We start from the raw sequence: 23,284 nt of genomic DNA on the forward strand, positions 1-23,284 counted from the left end.
TTTGTTTTAAATTCCAAACATTTTGTTGTCAACAAGAGCAGGAGATTTCTCCACACACTTCTGGAACAGCTGAAAAATAGTTTGAGGGGGTGTTTTGTGTTATGGTGGTACCATACGTCACAACTGACTCAAAGTCTGAAAAGTTCTTCATCTTTCACTTACAGGAATCACTTAACAAGTGCAATATCATCTGTATATGTAATAGTCTTTTATCCATATATGTAATAATATGGATAAAAGCCCACTCCTTCCACATCTAAGGTGGCCAACAATTCAAAAGAATGGATCAAAACCTTTCGCTTTCGGTTTAGTAGATTCTCCCTAACTCTCAATGTGACAGTATTTGAATAATACTGCTAACTAAGTTAATAAATGGCCTAAAGTCTGTTGAGTTTTATAAAGTGCTGCAGCTTGTAGAAGTTCATTGAGCAGTGTTCCAAGTGTAATGGAAAAATATTCTGGCTCCATCTATGAGATCACCTCTCATTGTTCTATACTCTTATGAGCATGAGCCCAATCTGCTCAACTGCTCTTCATATGTCAACCCCATCATTCCAAAAATCAACCTAGTTAACTGACTCTTCACTTTTCCCCAATTCAAATATACCCTTCTTTAAACTTGGAGACCAAAACAGTACACAGTTCTCCAGGTGCAGTTTCACCAGCGCCCTGTCAAGTTGCATCAAAATGTTCCTACACTTATGCTCCATATCCACTTGCAATAAAGGCCTATATTCCATTAGCCTTACTGATTACAATTGAACCTGCTTGCATTTTTCATTTCATATTTGAGAGCCCCTGATCCCTTTGTACCAGAATATTTTGTCATCTCGCTCTGTTTAAGTGATCATTTGCTTTTTCATTCTTCCTTCCAAAGTGAATAATCTCACATTTTTTCCCACCTTACACAGTACCTGCCCAACTTTTTGTCCAGGCACTTAACCTGTTTATCCTACAGATAAGAACCCACTCCTTCCACATCTAAGGTGGCGGACAATTCAAAAGAATGGATCAAAACGTTTAGCTTTCGGTTAAGTAGATTCTCCCTAACTCTCAATGTGACAGTATTTGTAGGCATTTTGTGTCCTCACAACTCACTAACCTACCTATCTTTGTATAATCAGCAAATTTGGCTACAGTGCACTCATTCCCTTCAAAGTTATTAATATAGATTGTATGTTGTTGAGGCCACAGAACTGATCCCTGTGGCACTCCACAAATTACTGATTGCCAATCTGAAAATGACCCTTTTATCATGACTCTGTTTTCTGTTGATTAGCTACTTTCTATACCTACCAATACGTTACCCCCAACCCTGTGTGCTCTTTACTGCAGTAATCCTTAATGTGGCACTTCTCCGAATGACTTCTGGCATTTACAGGAAATCCAAATACATTACATCTGCTGGTTCCCTTTTGTCCACCCTGTTTGTTACCTCCTCAATGAACTCGAGCATAGTTGTCAACCATGACTTCCCTTTTCATAAATCCCAATTGGCACAGCTTAATTGATTTATGATTTTCTGTATGTCCTCCTTACCTCCTTAATAATGAATTCCAGCATTTTCCCAATAGCAGATGTTAGGCTAACTGACTTACAGTTTCCTGCTTTCTGTCTCCCTTGTTTCCTGAATAGTGGCATTTCATTTGCTATTTTAAAATCCTCTGGGACTTCTCCAAAATCCAGGAAATGTCATTAGATCAGAACCAATGAATCCACTTTTTCTACAGCCAATTCCTTTAAGACCCTAGAATGCAGGTTATCAGGTCCAGGGGACTTGTCGGCCTTCAGTCCCAATAGTTTGTCTAGTATTTTTATCTAGTTTTGGAGATTAGTTTAAGTTCCTCTCCCTATAGCCCCTTACTTATCGATTATTATGGAAATGTTTTTAGTACTACCATGTAGAGCAATCCAAAATATTCATTTAGAATCTCTGCCATTTCCATATCTCCTATTATTAATTCTGCAGCCTCATCCTTCAAGGGACCAATGTTTATAGTTATTTTCTTTCTTCTTATGTATCTGGAGAAGTTCACACTTAATTTGTTGGACCTTTTTGAAACACCAAACCCACCACTATTTTTGACCCTTTACTGCTCTCTGAAATGGCCCAGCAAGGCGCTCCCAGCATAATCTGCTGCCTACATAGCTGTAAGTGACTGAGATAGTTCGATATACATAATTTATAGTGACCGTCCTCCACTCACTGCACTTTACCCTGCTTATATTGGGAAAAGTTAATGGCATTTTGGTCCTTTACTCAAATTGACTAATTGTCTTTGTTTGCTGTAGGTTCAACATTTACTGTGAGCTGTATCTACTTCCAGTTCAATGGCTGACACAGTGTTGCCAATAAGAGTACTGTTTAAAAAAGTATGCACATTTCACTTCTTTGTTGGTCCCACCCTAAGATTTTGTCACTTCTGTTCTGCAGCAACATGCCCGATATTGTGTAGTGGCAATGGGCAGTATTCCAAAGGACGCTGCATTTGTTTCAGTGGCTGGAAAGGGACAGAGTGTGACGTGCCCTCATCCCAGTGCATCGACCCTCTTTGTGGAGCGCACGGCATCTGCATCATGGGCTCCTGTGTTTGCAATTCGGGCTACAAAGGAGAAACATGTGAGCAAGGTATGGCTAAGACAGACCTGCAGTAAACTCAGCTGTGAAAGTGGCTCAGTTGTGGAGTGATCTCTGTTCAGTAAAGTGCATAGATGGCTGCTTCACACTCATACATCAGATGCATGCCGTGTTTCCATGTAATAAATGTTCACTTAGAATTGGAGAGGGTGACGAGGAGATTCACCAGGATGTTCCCTGGGATGGAATAAGAGCAGGGAGGTCTTGGTACAACTTTATGGACCATAGCTGGAATATTATGTGCAGTTGTGGTCCCCACACTATAGGAAGGACATGATAGCACTAGAGAGGCTGCAGAAGAGATTTGCCGCGATGTTGCCCGGGATGGAAATTTTCACCTGTGAGGAGTCACTGGATAGGCTGTGTTTGTTTTCCCTGCAGCAGTGGAGGCTGATGGGGTACCTGCAAGAGGTATACAAAGTTATGAGGGGCATAGATAGGGTAGACAGTAAGAAACTTTTTTCCCGTGGCGGAGGTGTCTAAGACCAGAGGACATAGGTTTAAGTTGAGGAGTAAGAAGTTTAGGGAGGATCTGAGGAAGAATCCAGAAGATGGTTGCAAACATGTAACACACTGCCTGAGGAAGTGGTGGAGACAGGTACACTCACAACATTTAATAAGCATCTGGACAAGTATTTGAATCGCCAAAGTACAGAAGGCTGGTGAATGGGATTAGTGTGGATAGGTATTAGATGATCAGCCTGTTTCTGTGCTTTATAACTCTATGACAGTAATAACATAAGAAATAACAGGATCGGGACATTCAGCTCCTGGAGCCTCCTTGGCCATTCAGTAAGACTACAGCTGACCTTGTTCTTCAGTACCACTTTCCTGTACTAAATTTGCAACCCTTGACTCCTTAAACATCCAAAAATCTGCCGATCACTACTCTGAATATGCTCAGAGATCAACCCTCTGCAGCCCTCTTGGACTGAGAATTCCAGTGATTCATTGCCCTCTGGCATTGAGAGCATAGAGTCCATGCATCAGGAGCAACACAGAAGCCTCGCTTAAGGAGGCAGCACCTCACAAACTACCCACCTGTCCATCCCATCAGGCACCTCCTGTTGAAGAGGCTGTGGTTCCAACATTGGCCTCAGAACCCACAAAACTGAGTGGAAGCAAATCATTCTCAATTCAAAGCGATTGCCTAAGAAGAAAAGGGGATGACTGAACCAATTAGATGTCATTCATTTGCATGTCAGGAGAATGATATGAATTTAGATTCCCCATATTCAGCATTGCCCTCCTCATTCTGTGAATGTATTTCATCTTCCATCTGCAAAGTTCCCACCCACAGATCACCCAGACCCAATGCTTCCCATTGAAGGTGATTGGGTGATCTTAATTTCATTCAACTTCTATATCTAATTACTGTGCCTGTGTAATTAACATCAACAGATTAACTTCTGCTCCTTCTGTTTGAAGGGCAGTGGAAGGAATCAGCCAGACCAGTGCTATCTGGCTGAGATTTTTGTGGTTTCTGTAGGTAAGGTTAAAAATAGCCACAAAGGCAAAATATGTCAGATGCTGCAAACCTGAAGTTAAGACAGAAAGGCCCAGCAGATCAAACAGTATCAAAGTCAAAGTCGAGTTTATTGTCATATGCACATGTGCAATGAAAAACTTACTTGCAGCAGCATCACAGGCACATAACATCAGATACACAACATTCACAAGAAAAACATAAGTTATACATAAATTATACAAAAGTTATACAAGAAAGAACATAATTAGAACAAGATGAAAAGACCATTGTAGTACAAAGTGGTCACAGTGTTGCTATACTGAAGTAGTGACTAGGGTTATGCAGGTTGGTTCAAGAAACGAATGGTTGAAGGGAAGTAGCTGTTCTTGAACCTGGTGGTGTGGGACTTCAGGCTTCTGTACCTCCTTCCTGATGGTAGCTGTGAGAAGATGGCATGGCCCAGATGGTGGGCATCTTTGTGGATGGATGTTGCCTCCTTGAGGCAGCGCCTCATGTAGATACTACCGATGGTAGGGAGGGATGTGTCCGTGATGTATTGGGCTGAGTCCATGATACTCTGCAGTTTCTTACATTCCTGCCCATTTGAATTGCTGCACCAGACCATGATGCAACCAGTCAGGATACTTTCAACAGTACATCTGCAGAAGTTTGTTAGAGTGTTCGGTGACATGCTGAACCTCCTTAACCTTCTAAGAACATAAAGACACTGGTGCACCTTCCTTGTGATTGCATCCAAATGCTGGGCCCCGGGCAGGTCATCCAATATGTTAATGCCCAGGAATTTAAAGCCACTGACCCTCTCCACCACTGATCCACCAAAGTAGACTGGCACATGTTCGCCCTCCTTCCCCTTCCTGAAGTCAACAATCAGTTTTACTGACATTGAGCGTGAGGAGGAATATTGAACATTGTGCAGGGAGGAAGGAAGGGTTAAGGTTTCAAGTCAATGTTCTTTCATGTGCCCCACGAGTCCCCATATTTCTTCCAGTTACTTACACGTGGGCGACAAGCCACATTCAAGGAATGAGAATAAACATCCATAAGGTAGATTATGTAATTTCACTCACAGATGGACAAGTCATTCTTCTACTGTTGCTTGAACTCAACACAGCGGATCCCACAAAGAAAATAAATGTGCATTTATTACAAATATTTAACTGTGACCAGAGTAGAATAAACTGCAGCAGGCTTTAATGGTCTTCATGAGAAAGCAGAAACCAAAGAATGGGACTGGACAAGCTTCCAAAGCTCAGCGAACTAACATGCTTTAGTTACAGCTTGCTAAAAGCTGGGAAATAACTTACCCAAGACTGAGGGAGAATTTTCAAGCCCTCCTCCAAAACTATGTGTTTTCGCATTCTATACTAGTGTGTTTGCCTATTTAGCCCATTTGCTCGTATATGTGAAATATTGCGATAGCTATTATAGGAAGATTAATGGATAGCCAAGAATGATTACAAAGCAGAAATGTAATCAGGGAGTTCAGATGTCATAAAAAAAAAGCAAAGCTTGAGTGTTTTTTAATTGTCTTCTGAACATCAGGTTTTCTGAAGTGTAATTGCCCCAGGGTACCTGTTAAATTCTGGTCTGCATACCATATATTTTTTTAGGTAGCATTTTACTCTGTGTTGCCCATTTTTGTGAAGCTGTGGTTCTTGGTTTAGCAGATTGCTGCTAATCTATGTGCCTTTGAGCAACCATCCAAAAGTGATTAAAACGAAGTGAACATTGTTGCTCCAATTTGTTGAAAAATAACCTCCAATTGATTACAGGGAAATTGCCACTGTGGAAGACACAATGAACACTGGGTTTGAGGTGAAAAAGTTAGTTATGGCTTGTGCAATCATTTGTCCACTGATAAAAACATTCTTTTTCTAAATCTGGCAACCATAAATTAGCTCCATTATCACAAAAAGATAGATTGATTAAGTTTTTCATAGAAATTTAATATGTAAGGGACTACAACCTTGAAAGTGAGATTATAGCATGTTTAAAATCAAGCGTCAGTCAGTAAATGCCATCTTTTTTTTATCTTTGCTGCTTGTCAATTTGATTAGTTCAAAATAAACCATCTGGTGATCTCTACACACACGTCTCTGCATATCTTTTGGCAGCAGCATTGTTAATATCCAGCGTTTAAAAAAAACAATTAACCTTTTGAGCAAAATGAAAATTCAGATGAAATGCTTGCATAAGTGGTAAGAATGGGCTGTTGCCTTCCTGATTAGCAGAGATCCCAGCTATAGCTTCCAGCTGGAAGTGGTTGGAAACCACTCCACGGCTTGTTGACAATAACGGACATGCAAACTAATAACAAACCGCAGCAACAGAGAAGATAAAAAGACTGGAAATGGAAATCTGAAAAGTTGGCAATAGGCAGCAAGTCCATTGGTATCTATAAAGTGAAAGAGACTAATTAACATTTTCAATGCGATCAAAGACATAGGCTTTTTTGGGCAGCATTAGAACAGTAATGTAGGTTACTCTAATTCAGTTTGTGAAACTGCATATAGAGCAAGAACTTCCAGTTGCAAGCTTCAGAGTGTGGCATTGTCAGAATCTCCTGTGCAACACCATGCTGAAACTAACAACGTTAGTTTCAGTGCCATGCTGTAGAGATCAGCTGAAATCTCACACAGTTGACAGCACATGACCCTGTAGCTTCAATCTTAGCTGCCATCTCTTGACTGGATATATCCCACATTGAGTTCCTCCTGGCGGTCTGGTTTCCTCCCACATCCCAAAGATTTGCTGGTTAATTGCCTGCTGTAAATGACTCCTAGTGCAGGTGGGAGGCAGAGGAACCATGGGTGAGTTGATGGGCATGTGAGAGAGAACAGGTTACAGGGAAATATGTTGGAGAATGGGATTGGTGGGAGTGGTGTGAGAGCTGGCATTGACTTATTGGGCCAAATGGCCTCCTTCAAAGATATAAGGACAAAAAAATGAAATGAAGGAAATCCATGCATCCTTGGAGATACACCAGCATGCGATGATATACAGTAAGGCGATATTTGGGTTTTAATGCAGTTTAGTTGCTAAAAGTTATTGTGAGCAAATCATAAGGGAGTAGGGCTCGGGAATGAGTATACATTGGCAACACAAAATAGATGCATGACTAGATTTTCAATTTCATGACAAGAATTGAGTGATTTCATATATTTTCATGTTCCCTCTTTTCATAGAAGGAAGCCATTCGACCATTGAACCTATGCTGGCTCTGGGCCAATCCCATTGCCCCACTTATTTCCCTGTAACGTATTCTCTCTCGTATGCCCATCAACTCTCACCCCCTTACCCCATGAATTCTCCTACCACCCCCCTGCACAAGGAATAATTTTCAATAGTCAATTAATCCGCCAACCACCACGTCTTTGGGAGACAGAAGAAACTGAAGCACCTGGGGAAAATCCATGCAGTCAGAGGGAGAATGTTCAAACTCCACACCAATAGCACTGGAGATCAGGATTGAGCCAGGGTCACTGGAGCTGTGAGACAACAACAATGCCTGCTGTGCTGCAGTGCCACCCAGTACTTGGTTGGCAAAGTGAAAGTCTTGAATATAAAAGAGGCAGTTTGCATACCAGTGCAGAGGTATAAGTTAGTCAAGGGCAAGCATTTGCTTCAAATAATTGAAGTGCAGAAGCATATCTTCCTTTTGGCCTGAGCTATATGGTCAGAGATGACAGATTCTTGTGTTATCCATTCTCATATGTTTCAGAACATAGGTTTTGCAAATGGTAGAAGTTTGCTGAACGCTTGTGGAAGTGAAGCCAGGTACTAAAGATTGCCCTCTCTGAGTAATGTCCTTCATTTTGAGATGATAAAGCACTGAATGGACATCAATGTTTTTTCCACCTTGCGGCAAAGATTTGCTTCAGTCAAATATATTGACACCCTCCTATCATGGCCTGTAGTCATTCAGCCAGGAGGAAGAGCTGAGAAGATAGCTGATTCTGATAGATTATGATGACAAATGCTGACTTTTTTTGTTCTTCTGTCATAATCATGGTATTGAGGAGGATGTTGTGAAAGATCAGTTCATTTTTCAAGTGCAAAATCCAATTTCCCTACCTCAGAAATATTGATTTTATTGATCTTTGTTCACACAGTAACGCAATTAGGTCTGAAGAGATTAAATTTTCAGGTCGTTGACCCTACATGTGTAAAATTTTATGGAGTCAAATTGTTAAATTAGATCTCATCATCTAAAGTACATTGAAGTGAATTAGAAGCACGGGTCTTGTCCGTGTCTGCTGTTTCTCATTTCTTAGGCCAAAGGATGATTTCTTTCTTCTCTTCCAGCGGACTGCTTTGATCCGACCTGTTCAAACCATGGAGTCTGTATCCACGGAGAATGCCACTGCAGTCCAGGATGGGGCGGTGCGAACTGTGAGAATTCAAAAACCATGTGTCCCGATCAGTGCTCCGGCCATGGGACCTACCTTCAAGAGAGTGATTCCTGCACTTGTGATCCAAATTGGACAGGTGCAGATTGCTCACTGGGTGAGTTGACAAAGGATGTCTTGCAAATCATCTCTAAGTTGGGAAATGTTAAGGGTCTGTTGCAGCAACAGCACCATACTGAGTGCATGGCACCAGAGCATCATTAGACGAGTAACCTCAACAGATCCATATAATTTCAATGGTTTGAGTTTATTTGAACAGTGGTTTCCAATCATTTTAAATGAAAGTCCAACTTGTTCATGGAGACACAAGAGACTGTAGATGCTGGAATCTGGAGCAACACACAAAACGCTGGAGGAACTCAGCAGGTCAGGCAGCAACTATGGAGGGAAACGGACAGTCGCTTTTTCAACTCGAGACCCTTCAAACATGGACTGTCTGTTTCACTCCATAGATGCTGTCTGACCTGCTGAGTTCCTCCAGTATTTCGTGTGTTACTCCAACTTGTTCATGTTCAGTAAAATACATGCAACCCTGTAGAGGTGCTGGGTAAGGTTACTGGATGATTCTTTTAAGGAGTCTTGGGGATTCCCAGGGTCTGCACACAATCCTGCTTAAGGATATGTTCATTTTTTTTATTTTAGTTTACCTATTGAATCTTCTAACAATATTACCTCTGTTATGAAAGTCTCATGAATCCCCTATCATGGTTGATGCTCCCCCAACTCCCCAAGCACCACTGCCACTAAAGCATTCATACAGCCCAATGAAGAACCTCTGGATTAAAAGATTTTGTCTCTTTAGAGACGATATGTTTATGGTGAAAAACTCTTCATCAAAAGCAGTAACCAGTTCACAGTAGAAGTGAGTTTGTGGAGTTCATAATAAAGACCTGATGGATTTTTTCAAAGGTATACAACTTTTAATGATAATATTTGTTTACAGATCATTCCTCCAGTGGCTCAGTGGGGAACTGCACTGCCTGGCATGGTGCTGAGTCACAGGGCATCAGCTTTGCATTCTCAGCTGGGCTAATTGATTCAATATCTCCCAACTGCTGAGAGAGACCATTGAATTATTCACTGTCAGGTGAAACCTACAAGGGCATGAAGTGAGGATGGGACTTGGCTCGGGTAGAGTTCCTACTGGGGTTGAATAGTCTCCTCTGGCTTGTTGTCACGGTCTGTATATTGCAGATAAGTGCTTGGCCTTATGATAAAAAGGTAGCTCCTACTCATAGATCTGTTTCATTCTTTGAACAAAAGGGCAGTCCTTATTGTAAAATGGGCACTGGTTTACTTGACTATTTATTGACATTACTACTCCATCCTGACTACGGTTTGGGTATAGATATTTATGGCTTGCAGGTAAGTATTCCTAACAATGTGAATTTTCAACCAACAAAGTTCATAGTTGGTGTTTCCAAGTCTCTGTGTGTTACAGAACCTATCAAAATAACATTATGGAAAAAAAATCCTCTTCTATTCCCAATTCTATATCAAAGCAGCTTTCTTTCATTGACCTTCAGGAGATGGTGATGAACTAAGAGCAGATAACAGCGTGATGGTGCAATGGATAAATTACAGGACAAGTAAACCAGAAACCTGTTCAAATCCCACAATGGCAATGAAATTCAGATTAATAACCTGGATTTTTTTAAAAGATGGTAATTAATAATGATACAAAACTACCAAGAGTTTGTTCAAAGCAGGAAATCTGCTGTCCTTGTGCAGAGGATGCGAAGAGTCTGAAGAGAGATATAGATAGGTTAAGTGAGTGGGTAAGGGTCTGTCAGATGGGGTACGATGTTGGTAAATGTGAGGTCATCCACTTTGGAAGGAAAAATAGAAGATCAGATTATTACTTAAATGGTGAAAGATTGGAGCATGCTGTTGTGCAGAGGGACTTGGGAGTGCTTGTGCATGAATTGCAAAAGGTTGGTTTGCAGGTGCAACAGGTTATCAAGAAGGCAAATGGAATGTTGGCCTTCATTGCTAGAGTGATTGAATTTAAGAGCAGGGAGGTTATGCTGCAACTGTACAGGGTACTGGTGAGGATGCACCTGGAGTACTGCATGCAGTTCTGGTCTCCTTACTTGAGGAGAGGTATACTGGCTTTGCAGGCGGTGCAGAGGAGGTTCACCAGGTTGATTCTGGAGATGAGGGGGTTAGCTTATGAGGAGAGATTGAGTCGCCTGGGACTGTACTCACTGGAATTCAGAAGAATGAGAGGGGATCTTGTAGAAACATATAAAATTATGAAAGGGTTGGATAAGATAGAGGCAGGAAGGTTGTTTCCACTGGTAGGTGAGACTAGAACTAGGGGACATAGCCTCAAGATTTGGGGGAATAGATTTAAGATGGAGAGGAGGAGAAACTGCTTTTTCCAGAGAGTAATGAATCTGTGGAATCCTCTGTCCAGGGAAGCAGTAGAGGCTACCTCATTAAATATATTTAGACACAGTTAGATAGATTTTTGCATAGTAGGGGAATTAAGGGTTATGGGGAAAAGGCAGGTAGGTGAATCTGAGTCCACGGCCAGATCAGCCATGATCTTATTGAATGGTGGAGCAGGCTCGACAGGCCAGATGGCCTACTCCTGCTCCTATTTCTTACCTGGTCTGAGCTATAAATAACATAAAAAATTGTCAATAAGCTTGATTCTGAAGGAAGAATGTGAGGAGTACAAGCAGGCTATCTGGCATTATAGAAATTCTTTGCTAATCAACAAGGTCATGGCTGATCTATCTCAATACATTTTCCTTCTCTATCTCCATATCCTCTGATTCCTCTAACATCCATTTTTTCTCAGTTCTGAATGCAGTCAGTAACTGAAACTCCACAGCATTCCAGGGCAGAGGATTCCAAAGATACAACTCCTAGGTGAAGACATTTCTCATCAGTTCAGTCCTAAATGGCCTGCCCCTTATTTTGAGACCATCAGCCAGGTGAAATATCCTCCCTATATCTTGAACCCTCTGAGAATTTTCTATTTGAATTAGCACACCATTCAGTTCAAGGACAATAAAAGTTTTCTTGGCAATGATACCCAGATCTTGGTTGCCCTTTATTGGTTCAGTATCTTTCTTCAAATTTTCTATTGAGGTGGATCTTCAAAAATGTTATGTTGGTTGTCATCTGGAGCAGGGCTCTTACCTCTGCAATAAAGGGTTGTGCACTCAAGTTCCCCCTCCAGTATGCTGGCACTTGTACAGTACTGAGGAAGGACTGTTCTATCATTAGCATGAAACTTCAAAATGCCCCCACTCTGCCTGCTCAAGCGGAGAAAAAAATCTTCTGGCACTATTTTTGTGAAAAGGAAATGAATTATCCGCAGTGGCATGGGCAGACTTTATCCCTCAGTTAACTGACTGTCTGGTTGTGATCTAATTGGTATGTGTCAGAACTTGCTGGGTGTAAATTCTTGCAACAGTTAAACAATAAGAGGTACTTCTATGACTGTGAAGTGCTCTGGCACATCCTGACATCTTCATCAGAATTTTGACCGCAGTTTATAATGTGCATGATTAAATCAATTCATTTTCCACAATATATTGAGAAGGATGGGCACTAAAATTCCTCACAACAGTTTGCAGTTTAAAGTAGTAAAATCCCCCCGTTTAAAGTAGTAAAATCCCTCTCATCGATTGAGTGCAGTGTCAATGGAAAATAAAGCTTTGTGGTCATGCTTGCTCCTGGAGGCTTGACAAGTTAGTAGAAGCCACAAAAGAAATTAACTGAATTGTGAAATTATGTGTTTTAGATATTCAAATCTGGTCAGATTTCATGCTTTAAAAAGCATACATACAAAAAGTAGGAAAAGGAGAAGGGAAACAGGTAAAGTAACTATTTACTGAGCTTAAAAAGATTTTGTTGATCCCTATGCACTTAATAGAATATCAATTAATCGTGATCATGCAGTGTCCTCAAAAGGTCTCAGCTCTGGAGAACTTCAGTACTGGTTTGATTGAAAGTCAGAAACTGAACATGTGAAATATGAATTTTCATATTGAATTGATCCTCCATCCAACATATAAAATATAAATCTTTCATTTCGCTTTTTGCAGTGAAATTTTGAAAGGAAAGCTTCTGAACATGAATTATGATTGGTAATTTCTGTGGTTGCTATGGTGTTCTTCAAGTGGTACTTGCTCAGATGGGCATTTTATTTGTTTTTTATGTTGAATTACTTAATTTCAGGATTTAAGCACTTGATTTGCAGTACATCTCGTTCTTGGCAGTAATGAGGTAAATGGTACATTAGAGGTATGATTTCACTTTAGGAACATTCTGAATTAAATGCATCCAGCAAAGACAAAACTACACAGAAGGGTCAATTTGTACGGTTGGTGGTTGAGTTTAGATCGTGTGATTTGCTGGAGTTTATTTTCTGGGCTTTACTTCTTGAGGTGAATTGAATGTTGTGTGCCATGTGTTTATACCTTAAGGAATGACGTAATATTGATTAATTGATGAGTTGCAGAAAGTCATAGAGTCATACAGCACAGAAACAGGCCCCTCAGCACAACCTGTTCATGACCACCCATCTCTACTCATCATTGAGTTAGCTGAGATGTAAATTAAGCAAAGCCTGAACGTGCACAGAATAATAGACTAAGACTAATGGGTTGAATGGCCACTCATCAGGGCTCCAAACTAGTTAAATCCTGAGTTTGGAATCACTGGAAACAATTTGCTGATCAAGAGGAAAATCAAACAGTTGTTGAACTCAATATTCAGTAATAATGCAACAGTAAGGTCGTAAAATAGGAGGATAAGTGCATTTACTTACAGTCAGATGCGAACAATTGAGGAGACTTGACTAATTGACAGGCATTTCACCAACAATATCTTCATTATGAGGCTCCTTTAGAATGAGAGGAAAGTGATGACAGGAACATGTTAATGGATGTATTTTCCAGAAGCAATAGAACTATCAGTTATCTTCATTCCCATTTTAAGGGTTGATAGCGAGTTAGTTATTGCTCTGGGAAGACAATTGCCCTGCATTAAATGAGTGAGTTTGGTGTTAGATTTCTCATTGGGCTTTATGAGTTTCAGACAACAAATGAGTGTCTATTTAAGTCTACCAGTTCGGTACAGACCAGCCCCAACAAGAGCTCAGCTTGGACTCCAGCATTCCACAGTGAATTTGAGTCTGCCAAAACATTATTTGATCTTTGCACAGAAGAATGGCTATTAATTAGCTGCACAATTTCACTTCAATTAATTGAACTTAAATTAATAAGTTTGTGGTGAAGATTGACACAACTGTGCTTCAAGGTGGTGTGTTAAAGGCTGATAAACACCTTGGTGCTAATGAAAAATTGATTAGATTGATTCACAGGAGAAACAAGGCTCAGGTTATATAAAAAAAACTTTCCCTTGCCAAGCCAAGTTAATATTTTGAAGTACTGAGGTTAATCAGCCCATCCAAGGCCCTTTAATTGCAAGCTTGATTCAGAAGAGAGGGACATATAATATATGTGTGCGTGTGCGTGCGCGCGCGCGCACGCGTATACATATATATAAAGGGATCATTGGAAAGAGCTCAATCAGACAACATGTTCCCTCAGCACTGCAGCAGACAGCAGCTGATGAAGCTGTGACTAATCCCTAAGCTGCTGGCTAGATTTTTCTGATGGTAGTTTGTAGCGATAAGGGAATGAGACCGGATTTTATTCAAGTGTTCTTTTTTTTGTAATCACTCCGTTATACTTTGATTTTACTTATATTGCCCCCTGACTGCTGCATGTTACAGTCTGGTTTATCCAATGTCCTGGAGCTGATTAATTGCATGGCAAAATGCTTCTTGAATGTTTAAGGAAGTTCCCATTGGTTTGCACACTGCCTAGTGTTTCCTTGCAGGAAGAATCCAGGGCACCAGTTTAAAGTCTCCTGCAGGACAGGAGACCTTTCCACTGCACCCCTGCTCACAGTCGATGGGCACAAAAGGATCACAATCACTCTGTGAAAACCAGACTATGGAAATGCTCCCCAGGACTTCTTTCTCATAAAGATTATGGTTTGTAGACACTGGGATCACAGGAAAAGTTGTATCTCCCACTCCAGTCCGCCTACCAACATCTTCTGAGGAGCAACCCAAATTTCTATCACTGTTTACTTTTATGCTTCCTGCAACACAGCTGTCAGGACTTTCTGAAAGATCATGGAATTGAATTCTAAGGGGAACTGGCACAGAAGAGGAAATGAGGGCTGGGCAGATCACCCATAATCATATTGAATGGAGGGACAGACTTGAGGGGCTGTGGGGTCTACTCCTGCTCTTATTTTTTTATGACAACACAAGAGACTGTAGATGCTAGAATCTGGAGCAAAAAACTGCTGAAGGAACTCAGCAGGTCAAGCAACATTTGTGGCGGCAACAGAGTAGTACAATCCCTTTGCCTCCACAGATGCTGCTTGACCCAAGTTCCTCCAGCAGTTGGTTTGTCGCTCCTTTTTTTATGTTCTCATTCTGAAACAGCCGCGCTTTTACAGTAAAATAATTGGGTGCTCTCGACAGATGAATACGACATGCAATTTTTTTATCTTTGCAGATTGAGATTCCATTTTGCTTGAATGGTAGATTATTGAAAGCCTGATCTTGGGAAGTACAGATTGGCAAAAGGATTAATTGTACATCAATGAAATCTGAACATGCACTGACTACCTCTGTTCCACAGAAATATGCCCCGTGGAGTGTGGAACACATGGTGTGTGCCTCGCTGGGGCCTGCCGCTGTGAGGAAGGTTGGACGGGGACAGCGTGTGACCAGAGAGCGTGCCACCCTCGCTGCTTGGAGCACGGAACCTGCAAAGATGGCAAATGTGAATGCAACCAGGGCTGGAATGGCGAACACTGCACCATAGGTAGGCCTTTGGTTGAGGGCAGTAAGATTTATGCTCTTTTGTGCTGCAGGGGTGCCTATGGCATAATAATGGGAAGGTCTGTTTCTCATTCACATACACAGTCTCATTGGGCTTTGGAGAGTATTAGATGCAGGTGTGTGATGTTTAATCTGCTTCTCATGTCCATGGAAAACTCATCACAGCCACAAACTAGAACTTCAGTATGACTCTCCCCTAACTAAGTATTCTCCCCTGTAAAATCAGGTACTCGGATACCTTCTTTGTGTAGAGGGAGGAATAGGTTTCTGGTCACCAGCATGAAGCACGTGCAAGAGCATTGGCTGCCAGTTGTAGCCGCCTCCAACAGCCAGTTGTGTTGAAGTCAGGAGATGAGCACATCTGGCAGCTGATCTCACTCCAATTGTGTTTACCACAATGACCAAAATGTCTACCCATGAACAGGAGACCCACACTAATTCAAAGTTAAGAAAATAAGAACCCAGGAAATAAATGAAAACTAGTAGCAAATGCATTTTAAGATTATATAGGATTTTTCTTTTCTTTATTCCAAAAGTTTGAAATAGGCTGACATTTTTTTTTCTTCTTCTGCCATTGGACAAGCCAAATTAAGATAAATGTCTGGCATGAAGTCATGCTGAGTGTTCTGGTATTGACCATAAATCAGGACGTGGAGCCTAACTGAAGGCAGAGTATTGGAGAAGCACATTAACTAAAGACATTGATGCCAGGATAATTTTGGGAGACAAGGTATTGGGTTGTGTCTGAAGTAAATAAGAGCATTCTGATGGAGCTCAATGTTAATATGGAACACCCTGGAAGCTGAGGCTGGCCCACAAGTAGAAACTTCCAATACCAAAGTCTTGGCACTGTGCATTCTTAACCATCCCCCACTTGGAAGCCATATTATATCAAGACTCTGCTGTCTTTTTCCCTCACTCTCATGATATTTGTTTCCAGAGACCCAGTAATTATTCTCTTTTATGCCAGAAATCTTTCATTGATCAAGTAAATTAAGTAGCAAAAAAAAGAAATGAAAAAATGTGAAGGCTTACAGGTTATGTCATAGCTGGTTCAAAGAAGGAAAGTTTGAACAATTTTGTCAAAGTGCTAAAAATCATCTCTATTTTCACCATGACCTTTAGAAAAGGTTATTTCCTGAGAAGCTTACACTGGAATTCTTTCCTCTTCAACTCATACCAATGTCTCTTAAAAGTCAGTGTTGCCTGAGTGTGTGAATAAAGTGAAAGCCTTTACAAAAAATGGTAGAGAAATGTGATTTGAAACTTCATTTAATTTGATTAAATCTCTCCTTTTAGCCTTTTAACCCAGCAGGTTTCTCACATTTGAAGTAACATCCACACTTATGCACTTTCTACCATCTAATTTTATACTTTGAGTGAAAAAGCCCTGAATTATCTTCTCTGTATGACACAGATTACTGCTACCCCAACCATCTGTGTCCCAGCACATCATAACTTACAGCTCTCTGCCCACACTGCTTCAAGTTGTTAAAGCACAGCATACCAAACCACTGCCTCATCCTACTGCATCTTGATAGTACCATCATGTTTACAATAGCATTTTGCTTTCTCCACCTCAACTCCATCTGCCAAATATGTCCACTCCTCACTTGGGTAGCCATCCATCTTCCACCCTGCATTAACTTGTGGCCATACAAAACCGTTCGACCCATATCCTATCTTGTATCAAACCTTATGTGTCAATGCTCATTTTCCTGGCCTACAGGGGTACTCATTTAAGCAACATCTCAATTTTAAAATGTTCATCCTTGTTTTCAAATATCTCAGGAGTATCCAACCTCTCAACAGCCCTCTCATATCTCTCTGCTCCTCTGATTCTGGTCCCTTGATTGTCCCTGAATTTAATCACCATTGCTTCATTTGCTAAAATCCTAACTTTTGTCAATCCCTCCTGAAACCACTCTATTTCTTCCATCAGTTAAGAGGCCCCTTTAACTCCTTTAACCATCCTTTTAGTCTTCTGCCCTACTCTCCTAATGAGACTTCATATTAGGCTTTGCTTGGTAATGCTCATGTGAAGCACATTGGGATGTCTTACTTTGTTAAAAATGCTATATACTCTTGTGTGTTGCTTTTGTGGGAGCTGGCTCCCTCTTATTCATTGCCACACTAATGATCATTCCTTTGTGAGCTTTGAAAGTACCTGTCAGCAGTTTGTTTGACTTGGGGAAGAAAGTGTGCAAACTTGAGTGAGGTCTTGTTTCCATGTGATGTCCACACAGGTGCACATTAGGTAACTGAAAAGAATTAGCGCAGGCTCCCACATTGAATTTGCTCTTGCTAACCCAGGGGCACACAAGCCCATATATGACTGATATCAGCCAATGCAAAACACAAACTACTGGAGGAGCTCAGCAAGTCAGGCAGCATCTGTGGAGGGAAAGGAATGGTCGATGTTTTGGGTCAAGACCCTGCATCAGGATCTGGGGTGTAGAAGGAGTATAAGCCAACATAAAAGGGAAAGATGGAGGGGTGAAGCAGGGGCTGGAAGGTGATAGGTGGACCTGGGTGGAGTGGGGGATGATGGGCATATGGATTCACGTGCCTGCCCCGCCTCACCCCTCCCTCCCCTTCTCCCCTTTATACCGGCTATCCTCCCTCTACACAGTCCTGATGCAGAGTCTCGACCCGAAATGTTGACCGTTCCTTTCCCTGCACAGATGCTGCAAGATCAGCCAGTGTCTGGAAATTAGATAGGGGATCAAACTTGAATCCAGTTAGTGCTAATCAATGGCCAATACCATCTGGGGAAACTGTAACAATGTAATATTTGTAGAAGATCACTTATATTGATTTTGTGTGAAAAATGAAAATGGAAAATTCACTGTTACAGAAATCCATTCACCAAATGAAATGCACTGCTCTAGCTTGTAATTGTGACAGCGAGACGAGTGGTGGGCTTGAATGGCTGGAGGTATTTAGGTTACTAAAAGAATGAATGAAAATAGTAATTTCACTTATAAAGCAAATGAAAGTACCATCAATTTCTCATCAGTGTAATCCAATCTAATTTGAATCTTTGCATTTTTTGCCCTGGAAGGTTGTGGCTTGTAATTTGGTGTTCTGGTGGCTAAGTTCAATAGATTTTGAGCTCAAAGGGAATGGAAGAATATGGTGGGTCAGGCAGGAAAGTAGAGGGTGAAGATCAGCAATGATATTGGATAACAGAAGAAGCCTGAAGGGGCCTGCAGCCTTCTGCATTTCCTGAGTATGTTCTCTTACTTTTCTGTTGTTCTTTGGCCGCTATCAGAAGAATCTGCCCGAAATGCCCTCCAAATGCAAATGTGCTCTTGCACAGCCTATCAACTCAGGAGATTGCTATGTCCTACATTAAGCTTGAAATCTGAGCAATAGTCTCACTGTTCTTTTTAATAGAGTTATACAGCACAGAAACAGGCCCTTCAGCCCAACTCGTCCATGACAACCAAGATGTCTATCTGAGGTAGCTCCATTTGCCTGCGTTTGGCCCATATCCCTCTGAAACTTTTCTATCCATGTACCTGTCCAAATGTCTTACAAACACTGCAATTGCACCCTTCTCTACAGCTTCCTCTTCCAGCTCATTCCACATACCCACCACCCTCTGTTTGAAAATGTTGCCTCTCGGATCCCTTTCTCAGTCTTTCCCCTCTCACCTTAAATATATGTCCTCTAGGTTGAGACTCCCCTACCCTGGTAAAAAGACTGTGACCATCCACTTTATCTAAGCCCCTCAAGATTTTATAAACCTCTATAAGGTCACCCCTCAGCCTCCTAAACTCCAAGGAAAAAAGTCCCAGCCTATCTTGCCTCTCCTCATAACTTGAGCCATCCAGTCCCAGTAACATACTTGTAAATCTTTCCTGCACCCTTTCCAGCGTAATGACATCTGTTCTATAGCTGGACAAGCAGAAATGAGTACAATACTTAAAAATAAAATTATTTTGCTTCAGTAATAATTTTAATCCGGGTGCTCATTTCCTGTATAGTGCCTTCGACACTGGCATGTCTATTGAATAACATTGATTTAATTTAGGCAATTCCGACAGGTTCTTGCCTCAGGGAAATTAAAATATCTTTAAGCTATTCACAGAGGTGTAGGTGGATTGAGGGGGTAGGGGTTAGAAAATACAAGCTGCAATTTTATTTTCGGTTTGATGTTTCAATGCAGTGGGGGAACTGGATCATTAACAAATGCAAAAGGCTGATAGGTTTCCTTTGTCAGAACTACAGCCAGTAGTCTGATTGATCTATTAGTAACATGTTAACACTCAGAAACATTTCATCCTTCATGTTGTGAAATTATTTGCTGGAGGTGTAGTTAATTTATTTTTAATTGTCACATTGTGTCCTTATTTTTCTTCTTTGCTTGCACTCGGTTACCTTGATGTTTCCTGCCAAGGTACCAAGGAGGATGTGACTATGCAGTTAAAAGTTGTTAACTGGGATATAATGGTTTAGACAAATTTCCTCATTCAACAAATCACTTCATTAAGCAGAGGCTTTCAGTATGATTGAGTCAACTGGTCCATGACAAAGTGTCCCTTGTGAAGCTGTCATCCCATTACTTTTGCTTTACCAATCAGCACTCTGTGTGAAGTATCCATGTTCTGCCCAGTCAGTATGGCTTGAACTCTGTTTTTATTGAATGAGTTTTGAATTATTGATTGTTTCCTGAATGATTTTGACCCATGCGGAACAAAGGTGAAGATTAAATGTTATTCGCTGCTGAACAAATTTTTATCTGCAGTAGGTGGGCTCATTAGGACCATCTCATACATGCCATAGAGTGGTGGGAAAATGACCTCCTTTAATAACAAGTTTTGTCCCTACTCAACACCCCCTGTCCTGATGGCATTGACTGCTCATAGAGTCATACAGTACTGAAACAGGCCCTTCAGCCCAACTGGTCCGCACTGACCAATTTCCCAACGAGATGCTCACCCAAGCTAGTCCCATTTGCCCATGTTTGGCCCATAACCTTCTAAACCTTTCCTATCCATGTACCTGTCCAACTGCCTTTTAAAAGTTGTTATTGTACATGCCTCAATCCTTCCCCTGGCAGCTCATTCCATGTATGTACCACCGTCTGTGTAAAAAAAAGTTGCCCCTCAAGATCCTATTAAATCTTTCCCCTCTCTCCTTAAACCTATGGCCTCTAGTTCTTGATTCCCCAACCCTGGGATAAAGACTGTGTGCAGCCTACCTATGCTCCTCATGATTTTATACTCCTCTAGAAGATCACCTCTCAGTCTCCAACGCTCCAAGGAAAAATATCCTAACCTGTCCAGCCCCTCCCTATAACTCAGTCTCTCCAGTCCTAGCATCATCCTTGTAAATCTTTGTGCACTCTTTCCAGTTTACTAACATCTTTCCTACAGCAGGGTGACCAAAACTGAACACAATACTCTAGGTGTGGCTTCTCCAGCATCTTGTACAATACTCCAAATATCTGTGCTCTTGGTGGAGCTGTAGTTCCATAGGTAACATTCAGTAGCCCAGTCAAGAGGCCCGCATCCATTTGTTCTTGGTAACCCCACTCAAAGCCATTTTTCAGCTGTGGTTGGTGTCATTGATCAGGATAGGGAAACCTCAGCCATTTTGCATCACGTTAGCCTGGGGATGCTAAGGTCAGTTATAGCACTTCTGGTGAAATCATCCAACTCTGAACAGACAAGTCATCATTTGCTGGCTCATTTTGCTGTGCCTTCAGAGACAGGATTGCATTTTACTGAATTAACAGAAGTGATATGAAAGACTGATTCAAGAGGTATAAATGATACTAAAAACCATGGCCACAGCACACAAGCTAGAAGAAATATAACCTGTATGGTTGATAATTGGTGATATTCGATTCACTATAATATGTTTTGATTCCAACTAAAATCAACTCACTGCCCCGTCTTGAATAGCTCCAGAGAATTTAGCTGTTATTTCTGGGAACATTAATTTGAACCCAACCAGAAGTCTGTAGAGTAGAAATACTGCACAAATTCTCCTTCAAAGCAATGTTAATACATTTTTGGGACAATGCATTTACAGAAACTCTTTGTCATGTAGTCATAGAGCAATATAGCAAGGAAACAGGTCCTTCAGCCTAACTTGTCCATGCCTTTGAAGGTACCTATCTGAGCTGGTCCCATTTACCTGCATTTGGCCCATATCCCTCTAAATCCTTCCGATCTATGAATCTGTACAAATGTCTTTTAAATGTTGCCTCTACCAACTACTCTGGCAGCTTGTTCCATATACCTCCTGTGTGTAGAACTTGCTCCTCAGGTCACTTGAAATCTAGCCGCTCTCAGCTTAAACCCATGCCCTCTCATTTTAGACTCCCCTACCCTGGGGGAAAGACTGAGACCATCCACCTTATCTCTTTGGTTTAAAAGTCAGGAGGGCAATTCACACTTTGCCAATATCATCATCTTCAGGTGAATCCATGGGATTTACACAAACACAGGAAAGCACCAAGAGCTAGCTCAGTTTTTCAGTTAGAAGTTTCACGTTTCACGAAATACCCAGCTGGCAGTGTATGGAGAGAAAATTGGATTAGGATTTAGTTCTGTGGACATTCAAGGTGCTCTGGATGTAGCAGATTTTAAGTAAGTACAAATGCAGGGAAAGAGGGGAATGAGGGGGATATAAAAGGGAAGATCTGCCTTAGGATGGGCGCAATGGGCCAAATGGCCTCCTTCTGTGCTATAAATTTGTGAATCTATGGTGGAGGGTATAAGAGAATCAGAATCAGGTTTATTATGTTTTGCGACAGGAGTACGGTGCAAGACATAAAAATTACTGTAAGTTACAAAAATAAATAAATTATGCAAAAGAGGAATAATGAGGTAGTGTTAATGGGTTCATGGACCGTTCAGAAATCTGACTGCGGTGGGGAAGAAGCTGTTCCTAAAATGTTGAGTGAGGGTCTTCAAGTTCCTGTACCTCCTCCCTGATGGTAGTAACAAGAAGAGAGCATGTCCCAGATGGTGACGGTCCTTAGTGATGGATGCCTCCTTCTTGAGGCACCGCCTCCTGAAGATGTCCTCGATGGTGGGGAGGGTTGTGACAAGAACAATTGAAGCTTATGAATGGAAATCCCATTGGCAGGGAGAGCAGAACTTCAAGGTGCACATTCCAGGCAGTGGGATAAGCAAGTAAGATATGAAATTTAGTGAGAATCAAAAGCAGACAACTGTAGATGCTGAAAATCCAAAATAAAAACAATAGTTGTTGGAAATACTTAGCAAACCAGGACACACCTTTGAAAAGCAAATCAGTGTCAGTGTAGTAGGTCAATTATACTTCATCAGGACTTGGTAGAGCATGTTGTGATCTGAACTTGTTAAGTTCAATAGTGAATCCAGAAAGCTGCAAATTGCCATCGAAGATAAGACGCTCTTCCTTGAACCTTTGTTAAGGTTCACTGGGACAGTGTAGGAAACCTAGTATAGAGGTTAGAATGGGATGTAGGGTTAAACTAGCAAACAGCCTGAGAGTGAATGCAGATTTTCACCCAGTTTCCTCATTGTAATGGAGGCCCCTTTATGGCCAGTCTGTTCAATATACTGAGTTGAAAAATTGAAGTAGATTGTTAGAGAGGGTGTTAGAGATTGTTTGTGTCTTAGTCGGTGGGGAATACTGTTGAATTGCCTGAGCTCCTGTGAGATGCAGTGGTAGAGGTTTGAGGTGTGGACCAGGGTTTCACGAAGAGTTAGGTCATTGTTTGCTAACCTTCAACCCAATTTGTGATCGAGGCTGGAGAGTATAACTGTTTCTTAATGAGAATCTCACATCTCCCCAGTTCTAAACACAAAACATGATGCCTGGTCAGTCCTTTGTGTGTAAGTTATTATCAAATCGTA

The 23,284-nt window shown here is 41.3% G+C and overlaps 1 protein-coding gene across 1 annotated transcript in view; it reads left to right on the forward strand.

The window, feature by feature from the left end:
- The window catches only part of tenm3 (teneurin transmembrane protein 3), a 712,909-nt gene that overhangs the window by 578,550 nt on the left and 111,075 nt on the right, over window positions 1–23,284 (forward strand). The window contains exons 14-16 of the mRNA XM_052020035.1: window positions 2,435–2,629; window positions 8,433–8,633; window positions 15,220–15,405. Coding sequence (XP_051875995.1) covers window positions 2,435–2,629; window positions 8,433–8,633; window positions 15,220–15,405 — 582 coding nt within the window. The remainder of the gene's footprint in view (window positions 1–2,434; window positions 2,630–8,432; window positions 8,634–15,219; window positions 15,406–23,284) is intronic.

Source organism: Pristis pectinata, chromosome 7 (genome assembly GCF_009764475.1).
Source record: "Pristis pectinata isolate sPriPec2 chromosome 7, sPriPec2.1.pri, whole genome shotgun sequence".
Classification (NCBI taxonomy): domain Eukaryota; kingdom Metazoa; phylum Chordata; class Chondrichthyes; order Rhinopristiformes; family Pristidae; genus Pristis; species Pristis pectinata.